At 58.3% G+C, this 11,933-nt stretch overlaps 1 protein-coding gene across 1 annotated transcript; it reads right to left on the bottom strand.

Annotated features, from left to right (window-relative positions):
* Nucleotides 1-4,033: 4,033 nt before the first annotated feature.
* On the bottom strand, nucleotides 4,034-11,618 carry LOC309440861 (uncharacterized protein; the record flags this gene model as incomplete). Its single annotated transcript, XM_082055055.1, has 3 exons — nucleotides 11,192-11,618; nucleotides 4,899-5,059; nucleotides 4,034-4,351 (listed from the first exon to the last, which is right to left on the bottom strand). Exons 1-3 carry the CDS (start codon nucleotides 11,613-11,615, stop codon nucleotides 4,034-4,036), a joined length of 903 nt encoding a protein of 300 aa, XP_081911181.1. The 5' UTR covers nucleotides 11,616-11,618.
* Nucleotides 11,619-11,933: the final 315 nt, after the last annotated feature.

Genomic DNA, 11,933 nt, shown 5'->3' with positions numbered 1-11,933 from the left:
CTGAAAAACAAGAGGAAAAAGCCTTCACACACGCTGCTCCTGCGCTCAGACTGTCTGTATGCCGAGATCTGGGCACTCCCCAGACACCCAACGGCCCCTCCTCAGGCTCAGGGTGACGCACCTCCCTCCCTGCAGGGGCTCCAGGGCCCCCAGTAGTGTCCCCATCTTCCAGCTGAGTGCGGCCCTCTCCGCAGATCGCGTTGTCCCCAGACTGCCACAGCTGTGTGCTCATTAGTCCCCTTGGCACAGGCCACAATCTCCACCTCGCAGCTGTGGCAGAGCTCTCCTTGGGCCTTTATAGCCCCGTATAGCAAAGCCCTGCCCTATAGCCTTGGCTGGCACCCCTAAACCCCTGTATAGATGACTGTGGCACGGCCATGTTTCCTACAGCAAGAGCCCGCTCAGCCCCCTGGGGCAGGGCCCAGTCCTTTATAACCCCCCCTGGGCTCCAGAGCAGGGTCTGGCCCCCCCGCCGCTGCCTGCCCCCCGGGTCCGCGCGGCCAGCCCGGCTCCCCATTGCCCAGCACAGCCCGATCCCCGAGCAACGGGGCCCACCTCGGGTCCCGGCCGGCCCCAGCACGGCCCCGTCCCGGCCGCTCAGCGCCACGAGGCCCCGGCCCGTGTTGCCATGGGGACCGGACGCGGCGGCGGCATCTCCCGGAGCAACGACGGCGGCCGCCTCGGGTCAATCCGCGCGCGGGGCGCGGCGATGGCTGCCGGCGCAGACCGCCAGGGGGCAGCAGACGAGCGCGCAGAGCGGGGAATTCGGAGAGGTGGCAGATGTGGAGGCAGGTGAAGGGGTACAGAGGGCAAATGGGGGCGCAGGGGGCAGGTGGACGGGTACAGGGTCAGGTGGGGAGTTCTAAGGGGTGCAGGAACAGATGGAGGTGTGCAGGGGGCAGATGGGGGGGAGAAAGGAGTGCAGGGAGGGGTAGATGTGGACCAGGGAGAGATGGGAAGTTCAGGGGCAGGGAGATGCAGGGATGCAGATGGAGGGATGCAGGGGAGAGCTCAGGGAAGAGGGGTGATGAGGAAGGGTGCAGGAGAGGGAGACACACGCAAAGCTGCATGGGCAGAGGTGGTGCCATGAAGTATGTGGGTGCATGGGATGGGTAGGTGAGGAGGCTGTGGGGCTCAGAGGTGGGGATGCCAGTGGAGAGATGGGGGCATGGGGTGCAGCAGGCTGGAGACTGCAAACATAGCGATGGAGTGACACCTTTATGGGGCCAGGTCACCCTGAGCTCTTTGTAGCATCAGTGACAAATAATACATTGTGGCTGTTGCCAGAAGAAGTTATGGGGCCAAGCCTGGCAAACGGGCAGAGGCTGGGGAGCCCTGGCTGCAAAAACCCATCAGGTATCCCAGATATCATTCCCACAGGACACCACCACCACTACAGGACACTCAGGCATCTTCCCAGTGCCCTGAATGTCCTTTGGGGAGGAGAGACCCTTGTGTCCCTGCTGGGGAGGACTAGGGAGCCACTTTGTGGTGTGCAGGCAGCAGCAGGGTAGGGAGCAGGGCTGGACACATCCCTCAGTGCAGGGAGGGTGCCAGGGCAGAGGCAAGAAGAAGATGCAGCTTTAATGGCATTTGTCGATGTTTACAACATGAGTCATCCAGCTAAGCAGCCATAAATCACTACCCCAATTCCCCAGCACCAGTTGTGTCCCCTCCCCTGTCCCCCCAGTACTGGATGAGTGCCTCGCTCCTGCAGAAACAACCTCATAAATAACAGCAAAAAACCCCAAACCATCTTGCAGCCATGGTGAGCCTGTGTGCGCCAAGCGCAAGACGAACGCCTGCCATTCATCAATTTAATGGTTGTACTCTGGAAATTAAACCTGTCATGGCCCATCAAGGTGAACATTTTAAGTCTGTGACATCCCTTCAGCTCCCCTCCTTCCTGGCATTCTTTTTTGTTACTTTCCTTCTCCTTTTCATCTCTGCCCCTGCCATCCCTGTCTCTCCCATTTCATCCCTACCCCAGTGTGCCCAGCTCCAGTCTGTGGTCCTCTCAATGCTCCCACACTGCCACAGGACCAGGTTGTATGTCAGGTGGTAGGTGTCTTTGCCCCTGAGCCTCCTGTAGCCGTGGGCTGGCATCTGGCAGCATGTCAGTGCCCAGTCCTGTGTGTCTGCTGAGGGGGGCACAGTTCCCCTGGGGCAATGGGTCTCTCCTGCCCTGCTGTCCCCTCAGGGCAGTGGTGGGGAACTGGATACTATCCGTTCCTACTTCCCCCTCTCCTCCTCCACTCATTCTGTCTTTTTTCCCCCCTTCCTCACATTTATTCCTCTCCTGCTCTACATTACACCAGCCACCACAGGCTCCTGGCAGCTGGCCCCTACCCTGGCTAATAATTCCTTGCTTGGAGCAAGGGCGACACCCTTCCCAGGACCAGAACTTCCCCCTGGGCAGTGTCAGGGATCTGGACACCTCCTGCATGGGCAGCTGGGCCCTGCCATGTGCTGGGGTGGTTTGCCTGGGCACTGAGGATGCCACCCACCCAGAGGGAAGCTGCTGAGCTGCCAGAAGCCACTGTAGGTCACTGTTGCCCCACATAGGACCACGGTTTGTCCATCCGTTCCCATGCTCTCCTCTCCCATCACCTTCTTCTGTCCATCCCTCTGTCCCAAGAGCATCACATCTGTCCCACCAGCCCAGAGTGCTGCCCCCCAGCCCTACAGCAGCATCAGCTGCTGCCACGTGTCACCCAGCCCTGTGAGGTGCAACAACCCTGCACCGATGCTTACCTGTCCCATCCCTTGCTGACTGGCTGCCAGAAGTCATCCGGCGTTCCCCGGGGGCTACTGCCCCTCAACAGCTCCCACCCCCACAGCAAGTCCCAGGGGCAGACAGCCCTCCCCAGGCAGGGATAAGAAGAGAGGAGGGGACAGCAGGACCTGCGGCTGTCTGGGAAGGGAGCATCCCAGCCCACCCTGCCTGGCTCCTGCAGCCCTACCTGTACTGGGGTGGTGAAGCTTGTCATTGTGGGGCTGGTCCCTCTGCATGCATGGGCATCTCAGCATCCCCAAAGAGCGGGGCAGAAAGCGTGCAGGAGGCATGGGAGGTCTATAGGGTCTGCCAAGGCCCTTCAGCATCCTGAGGACATGGGCAGCTCAGGGGGTCAGGGCTTGACCCTAGCACTTCTAGGGAGGCAGCACTTTGTCTGTTGTCATCCTGCTACTAGCAGTTCATTTGAACTCAGACAGAGTTTGCAGGACGCAAAGAGGATCTTGGAATTAGCCCCAAAAGGGGCTGACTGTGGTTTAGATATCACCATGGGAAAAGGGGTCTCACCACAGCACTGAGCCCTCAGCAAACAGCCTGAGCACCACCCTAAACCCAGGAGGGCTCTGTCCCCACCTCACTTCAGGGTAATGCCACACCAATGCAACCAGGCTGATTGCAATGTGGAAAACAGCACCAGCACATTAGCCAACTAATCAGCTCTGCTTTGCAGGGCAGCTTAATTTTGCCCAGCAAAGCGCAGACCCCACCAGGGATGCAGGAAGAAGGCAGGGCAGGCTGGTACTCATCCCAGGCAACCTCCTTCCCAGCCTTCCATGCTGCCAATGGGAAAGGCAGCCCCCATCAAGCAGGGATGTGCTGCTCCAGGCACTGTCACACCCGCAGGGAAGGAGCAGTGCACAGTCGAAGGAAGGTCTTGGGTCTCTCCCATCCAGCTGTGCTGGCAGGCTGCCAGATGTGCAAGTCTGCTGTCCCCTCCTGGCTCCCGAGGGACCCCAGCATGGCAGTGCGATGGCAGGAGCGGGGCAGAGCCTCCCACTCCCTAAGGAAGAGGAGAGGCATCTGGATAACAGCTTTATAGGGTAGGAATGTGGGGACTCCCACAGATACACACAGAAGAATAATTACAAGTTAAATAGGATTCAACCACACATAAGTTAAAGGAGAGGGGCAGGTGCCCTGCAGTCCTCACTGCTCTGCCTGGGCACAGTCTGTGTCTGCCAGCAAAGAGACCCCGACACCGCAGCCCAGCCCCTCTCCCCAGTCAACTCCAGCCATCTTTCACAACACCGAGTCCATCTTCCTCTCCATGGCACCCATCTCATCCTCCTCCTCTTCCTCGTCTTCCTCACCCCCCGAGCAGGAGGAGTCCAGGCCGTAGCCCAGCTCAGCGGTGCTGCAGTGCAGGAAGCCTGAGCCGGTGCTGCGCCCCTTGAACTCAGGGCTTTCGGAAGGCTGTCCCTGGGGCTCGCTGGGCAGCAGCTTCTCGCAGGCTTTGCTGAGCCCCCGTGGCTTCTCAGCTTCCACCTGAGCCCCCTGCTCCTTGGCTTTGCGGCTCCGCTTCCACTTCATACGGCGGTTCTGGAACCAGATCTTCACCTGCCAAGGGAGATCCCCCAGGAGAGAGCATGTCTCCCTGCCCCATCCCGTCCCCACTCACCCTCTCACCTTCCCTGCATCAAGGCACCCCCAGAGCCTCTTTGTTGGGGGCATCCCCTGGTGCTGGAGGCCTGTGCAAGGGGAGGAGTACCCAGGGGGACTGTTCCCTTCCCCTTGCTCACTGTCCACAGGATGCCTAAGGACGTGCATGTGGACCTTAAAAGAGGCATTTCAGCCCCACAAAATCCCCGTCCCACAGGGTGGGGTAGGATGGAAAGGATCTGAAATCCAAGTTAGGGGTGCTGGGTAAAAAGAAGAGCAGTATTTCTGGGGTGAACTTGACAAGAGAAGAGCCTGGAGCCCATCAAGCATGTCTCTGCAGAAGATGTCCTGGGAAGGGGTGCTGATGGGGGCAGTGGGGCTGACGGCAGCCAGACAAGGAGCATAAGTATTGCCCATGACCTTGAATTCCCACCCCACAGTGCAGCCCCCCAGGTCCTTGGCAGATGGCCAGTGCCATTCTCCACCAGCCCCAGGACCAAGGTACCTGTGTCTCGGTGAGCATCAGCGACGTGGCCACCTCAAAGCGCTTGGGTCTGGACAGGTACTTGTTGAGCTTGAACTGGTTCTCCAGCTCCAGGAGCTGCTGGCTGGTGAAGGCTGTGCGGGGCCGGCGGCACTTCCCCATCAAGCCAGACTGCGAGACGGCTGTAGGGCAGACAGTGGGAGGGGGTCAAAGGGCAGTGGGGCTGGGGGCTGCCACAGACAACCCCCTGGCAAGCCTGGGATCAGGAGGAAGGCGAGCGTCTCTTCCATCATCTCCTGCCCCAATAATGGTTTTATTGCCTGGCTGATAGGAACCAGTGAGATATGTTATCAGGCCTCAGTGTTAAGCTGGGATCAGTCCTGTGACTGAAATTAAACCTCTTTTTTTATTGCCAGGCCACGCAGGTGGCTGCCCAACTGCCAGGGGCTGCGGCGGCAGGGCTGCCCTGAGCCCCACTATCTCCCCGCAGCCCTTGAAGGCAGCGCAGCGCTGAATCAGGAGGCAGCGGGAACAAAGGGACCTTTGAGAGTCCAGTGTGGGGTGGCTGCCGCGCTGTATTTGATCCCTGCTTATCTTCTCTCCGCTGGCTTTATTGTCCCCTCGAGGTTCAGCTTTTACTGCTTCTCCCAGCATGGCAGCAGCAATCAAACCAAGAGGTTTGCAACTGGGAGTAATGTGCCGGAGCAGTACAAGGTGGGCATTAACAGGAAAGGTCCTTGGCACGTCCCCACTACCATGTCTTGGGGGGCAAGGTGGAGCATCGCAGCCCCAGTGATGTGCCCTGCTTGGCGAGGGTCACTCCAGCTTGTCTGCTGTGCAGGGCATGGGGCACCATCCACATTATCTCCCCCAGATTTCAGCTTTGATCCTAACCTGCCCATCTCCTAAGGTGTCCACTGAGCCCTTCGCAGACACAGTGGTGACGCATGGGGCAGGAATTTATGAAGGGGGTATTAACTGATCATGATCCATGTTTGATCCCAAGTAGCTGGATGCTGGGTGGGACAGGTCAAACAGGCAGAGCCCAGGCTGGGCTGGGGCTCTGCAGACTCCTCGTGGAAGTGGGGATGGACATGACCCCTCCTGCACCTGCAGCCCCACAGTGCCAGGAGAGACAGCCCATGGGACCCATTTTGTAGCCACTGGCCAGTTAAACTGGGGACTAAACAGAGACACACTGTGCCAATGGCTCATACACGCACACAGTTTTTTGCACACAAAACATATTCAAGGCTAAAACCAAAAGAGAGGCTCAAAGGATTGCTGGGACAAACACAAATGTCAGATGAAAGATGGCTCAGCTCTGCAGAGCTCGGCTGCTGCCTGGGCTGTGTATGCTCTGTCTGCACAAACCCTTGGCAGAAATGTGGGAACAAATGGACCTGGGAAGGCTTCCTTCTGCTAAGGAGGTGCCATGGGGACCGGCATCTGCAAAGATGTGGCAGCCTAAGCTAAAGCCCCTTGCAGCTCCTCAAGGGTGGAGACCAGGAATGCATCAGAAAGAACTGGAGGGGAAATTCATTCAGTCTAGGTCAGTGGGAAGCACAACACAAAGCAGCTCCAGGTAGTGCGGGGCAGCCTGAGGGCTCTGGCACCCAGCAACCCCTCTTTGCTGCCAGAGATGGGAGGCTGCACTGGGACACACAGTGCCTCATTCCCTCCCTGAAGCAAGGGCTGCACTGCACAGGCTGGCTGTACTGGGTCAGGGCAGGGTCCCTCTGAGCAGGTCTTTTTGGGCATGGTCTGTAGAGGATGCTTCGGGGAAAGAGAAGGGAAGAGGGTGTGTCCACATCCCAGGATCCAATAAGCCAGGGCTTCTGTGCTTTTTGGAGCTGAAGGCTATTTTGCCAAGGGTCAAAAAAAATATGCTCCAGCCAAAATTCTCCACCCAAAGCAGAGAGAGCAGGGCACTGCATCCTGGATCTAGGGAGCACAGAAATACTTCAGACCACCCCGAAAGGCTCCTCTGTGCTTCCTCCTGCAAGGCCAGATGTGGTCAGACTAAAAACAGATGTGGGAAGAGTGAAGGCACAGAAGTGAGTGGAGTTCAGCCTGTCCAGATTTAAAGGAGCCTGGAAGGCAACACCCCCACAAGACACTCACTCTTGCCTGGGTAAGATGCTAAGGACAGATCAGTCTAACAGGAAAAAGAAGAAAAAAGTTTGCTCAAAAGCCAAATAAATCCAGATGGGATATATCCCAAATAACTGTCAATGCAGGGGACCAATTGCTGGAACACAATCACTCTTCCAGTCCCAGGTTCTCCATCTCAGTGTCCCAATTCTGGCTCAGTGCAGTGGTGCCCATTACAAACATTGTACAGACCCTGAATTCCCTGGAAATCCACCCTGCCTTCAGTCTCCTCTGGGGTGTTGTCATACAGTTTAAGCCACCATCAGTCCAAAGCCCAGCCTACACAGTTATGGCTGGTCACCTGAACTGTGACCTCCTGTGGCAATGCACCCTTCAGCAACTACTATTTGTCTGTCAACACCACTCCCCACTGTGACTTGTTCAAGATTTTGCCTTCAGATAAGATGGGGCAAGCCCAAACTGGCACAGCCCTAAGGTCCACCCAGCCTTCAGCCACCTGCAGCAGCAGCTCAGCATGGACCTGAACCACCAGCATCTCTGGCCTCAGACTTGCTGTCAGGTTCCCTGAATGGTCCTGACCCCTTTGCACGGGGAGAGTATGGGGGGAAGATGGTCTGCCATTTCTCACTGGGGAAGAAGTAAAGGGAGGAGGAAGAAGTGGAGTCTGAGAGTATGAGGTAGGTTCCAGTTTCCCATACAAAGAGGAAATGATGCCTTGTGGCTGCTGGTAGCTCCAGCCTGTCCCGTCAGTGTGCTTGGCAGAGTCCTGTCCTCCCCTGCCCTGCAGCAGGCTGTCGCATGGACATGGACAACATCCTCCCAAGGGATGCACAGGGAGCATCCCTCAGGGCTCACCTCCCCCTATCCCTGCCAGCTGAGCTATGAACCCCTCTCCATCACAAGCACCACCCCACAGAAAGAATAACCCTCTAGGAAGGCTTTCTCCCTTATCCAGCTCCTTCCAGAAAACCAGCAACTGCCTCAGCATCACACCTTTGCTTGACAAAGCATTTTCTATCTGCCAAGCCATCTTCTCCAGTGCTACATCCAGGATCAGAGCTCATCTCAATATTCTTTCAGCCTGGCAGGGCTTGGACCCTCTGATGGGCACCCAGCATTTGGCTGCAATATCAGTAAATAAATTGCTAAGCCTGGAGCTGGGAATGCCCTCTGAGTCGGAGCCCAGGAGGTCTACAAGGCAGCTGCCTCCTGGATAATTAGATAAAGCTTATAAAGAATTGCTGGTTTATTTGATACAGCTCCATCTACTTGATAACAAGGGTAATCCTAGGTTGATATTAACCCACTTGGTTTTAATTTGGTTTGTTTAGCTACAGTTCACTTAACTTTGTGGGCTGGCAGATAAAGGAGAGGAAATTAGCACCCTGTCTGCCTTGGAGGTGTTTCTCCAGATGTCAGGACTGGGAGAGGAAGAGGTGGTCTCATTGTCATTGGCTCCATCACCAGAGACTGCTGGCCTGCAGGCAGCCTTGCCATTGTCCATGGGGCAGCATGTGTAAGGGCACCTTCTACCTTTCCTAGCCCCTTGCTTGCTCCACCACTGCCCCCCAACTGCTGCTTGCCAGCTGTTTTCCAGCCCATGTTTCCTGCTGATGCCAGAGTACAGTGCACCCAGTGAGCCTTGGAAGGCATTGTTTTTAGAGGCACTTTGACATGACTTGTCCTGTCTGGTCTCCTAGCCAACCACAGCCCATCAGTCAGCTCTCCACCACTGCGGGCAAGACCTGGCCCAAGCTCCAAGCCATCAAGGTGGTGAGTGATATAGAGAAGTAGAGTCCCAGGAAAGCCGTGTGGGCAGCAGGTCCCCAGCAAGGAATCCTTTGCTTGTCCTGAGAGACTGCGGCTGTATGTTACTGCTCTCTGCTCCTACAACTCTTCTCCATGCAGGTCTCCGCTCTTGACTCCCACCACCATGCTGCATTTCCATACTGCTAGCCAGGGAAAATAAATCACAGCTCCCAGAAATACTGGTAGACACGGCATCCCGGTACCAAAAGCTCCCCTTGTGCAGTTCAGGAGGTGCACAGAGCCGCAGGCGAGGGACCCAGGCTGGGAGCAGCAGAGCTCCTGCTCTCAGGCCTGCCCTCTCACTCCGCATTGCAGCAGACAGGCACTGGCTGTGGCTCCACAGAGGCAGCTAGGGAGGAAGGCACAACACTCACTTCCACTGCAGCAGGAACACTTCTCCAAGCAACCCAAGCACCCGAGACCAGAGCAGGTTTAAAAATCTTCAGCTTTGGAAGCTTTTGCCGCATCCTTGTTACAACACCACTTATCTTTTTTTTTTTTTTTTTTTTTGCATCTATGCTGCTTTGAGTTCTCCAGGGCCCAGTGCACCAATACTTGGGTCAGAAACTGATTTTCATCTCCTGAGCTATCCCAGGAGCCCATTTCAGTTTTTCCCACCTGACCCATCGACATGCCATTCCTGTGCATCCTAGCACAGCCCAAAAGCTCCCTCCACAAGCTGTTCTCATGCCCATGATTTGAGATTTGTCTCCTTCCAACATGGTTTTGGATAGAAATAGCTCTGGAACTGATCCTGCACTTGAGAGAGATGTGTCTGTTGATACACAAATATTTCTACATTACCCCAGCCAGAAGCTGAGCTCAGGGCATAGGGACAGGTACAGCGGTGTGATCCCACTCTGGTAAAACACACACCTGCATGAAGCTAACTGGATGCTGAGATACACTAACAGACACAGACCCCACAAGGACAACGTGGGCTCTGCAGAGGAGCAGGAAGCTGTTTCACCAGCAGCAAATAGATTCTTAATGGCATGCTGGAAGAGTGTGCACAGCCCATAGCACAAGAGGTTTATTCTACACCCTTTGGTGCCACAACCAAGCTGCATTTATCTTACAGTCCGCAGAGAGACAGGGAAAGGGAGAACAGCCTAGGGTGGGGAACTGCCTCTTTGCCTTCAACCTGCACAGATGTAATTTGAGGAAGGAGCAATGAATGGGATGTTTCATGTTGATTCTTCATTTTATATTATTCAGCCAGCCAGTTTATTAATTGACTTTTTTTTTTTATGTGCTCTGTCGTTATTAAAATACTAAACTCAGCTAATAAATCTATATACTCTGCCGGGTGTTCATTAACAAACCACTCTCGGTTTACTGCCCACCACCCCCATCTTGGTGGTTACCAGATCTCAGATCACCCCTAGCACAAGGCAGAGTTCGGGTCACACTGCCGCGGGTGCCAGTGACAGTCCCGGGTAGGACAAAAGCCAGAAGTCGGCTCTTACGCCGCCCGTGCCCTGCAAGACCCTCCCCACTGCCCATCATTGCAGTGCAGGACCCGGTGCCTGCCCGCATCCTTGGCCGTGCCCGCCGTGCAAGGAGCTGTGCACAGAGCCGGCACCCTCCGTGCATGCCCGGAGAGACCGGGGTTGGGCTGAAGCCGAGCACGCTGCCGGGTTCCTGCGGCTCCCGCCGGCACCGGGCTCACCAGCCGGCTCCGGAGCGATCCTCTCCCCTCAGGGGCCAAACGTGGCGGCGGGCAGGGACCCGGAGATCCGGCCCCGGCCGAGTACCCTTCCCTGCCCCACCGGCAGCTCCACAGCGAGGGACCAGGGCGGGTTCGTTCCTAACCGCACCGGGAGGATTTTATTCGTTTTCTGGTGTTGGTTGAGGCCGCCCATTCTTTACTTTCGTTACGTTCCCGCCGCGGTGGAGCCAAACAAGCCCTCCCCGGCCGTGCGGGGCCAGAAACTACGGCCGGCGCGCCTGGAGCCGCCCGGAAGCGGCTCTGCTCTGCCGGCAGCGGGCCGGGCAACACCCCTGGGGGCCGCCCCACAGCACCGGGGCTCTGTAGGGTGAGACTTGGCCATTCAGCTCAGGTTCCCGGGGCCCAGCAGCCCTCGGAGGTCTCCGGAGCGAGGATCTTGCCCTTCCCTCCCCGTGGGACCCCCAAACCCGCCCTGGCTGGGGAGCGGGTCTGAGCGCAGCAAGAGACCTTCACTGTGGTCAACCCCGAGGGTTTCGCCACTCTCGACGGGCTCTCGACCGCAACCGTCGGGCAGCCGCGAAGCGGTGGCCTCGGAGAGCCTCAACCTTCCGTGTCCGAGGGGACCAGCATCCCGATGTGCTGGCGGGGATCCCCGGGGGCTGGAAGGGGCGAGAGCCGCGTCCCGCCCGACGATAGGGTCGCTACTTGGGTCACTTACCGTGGAAGTCGGAAAGCCTGGGCACAAGCATCCCGGCTCGGATCCAATGCTCCAGCGGGAAGGAGCCGGCCACAGCCGCCTTCAGGTGCTCCGCGCCGGGCGGCGGCAGGTGGGGGATGCCGGTGTAGGCGAAAGCGGGGTGCTGGCCGCCGAGGGCAGCGAGCGGGTACACAGCAGGAGGGTAGAGGGCCGGCAGGGCGCCGAGGCCGGGGCCGGGGAGGTGCAGCAAGCCGGGCTTGGGGACGAAGCCGGCCGGGGCGAGGGACGCAGTGGCCGGGGGTGCCCGCGGCGAGGGGGTGTCGGAGCGCCCGGCGGGGCCGGGGCTCGCGGCGGGGCTCCCGGGGCTCAGCCCCGGGGGGGTTGCGCTTCGCGCCGGCTCCTCAGCCAGGAGCGCCTCGATGCGGAAGTTTTGAGACTTCTCCATGGGTTTGTGCGTGGCCCAGCTCCGTGCGGAGCCGCCGGGCCGCCTGGCACTCCGCCGTTCCCCTGCCAGGGCACAGCCCAGCCCAGCCCGGCCCGGCAGCCCCGGGCCGGCACCGGCGGGCATCCACCCGCGGGGCCCCGCCGCTCCGCGCGGCTGCCCTCGGGGGCAGCCCTCCTTTCCGCTCCTCCTCCCGGGCACTCGCTCGCCTGCCGCCAACGGGGGGGTTTTAACCCCCCCTCCACCTGCCCCAGCTCTCCATTGGCTCCGCGCCGGCCCCCCGCCCCGCCTGCCTCCCCACGGGCCCAGGCCAGACTGCCC

This window comes from Streptopelia decaocto (genome assembly GCF_964273445.1).
Source record: "Streptopelia decaocto genome assembly, chromosome: 6".
Taxonomy (NCBI): Eukaryota; Metazoa; Chordata; class Aves; order Columbiformes; family Columbidae; genus Streptopelia; species Streptopelia decaocto.
Note: the sequence above shows the minus strand (reverse complement) of the source record. Positions and strands in the feature narration are given on the sequence as shown.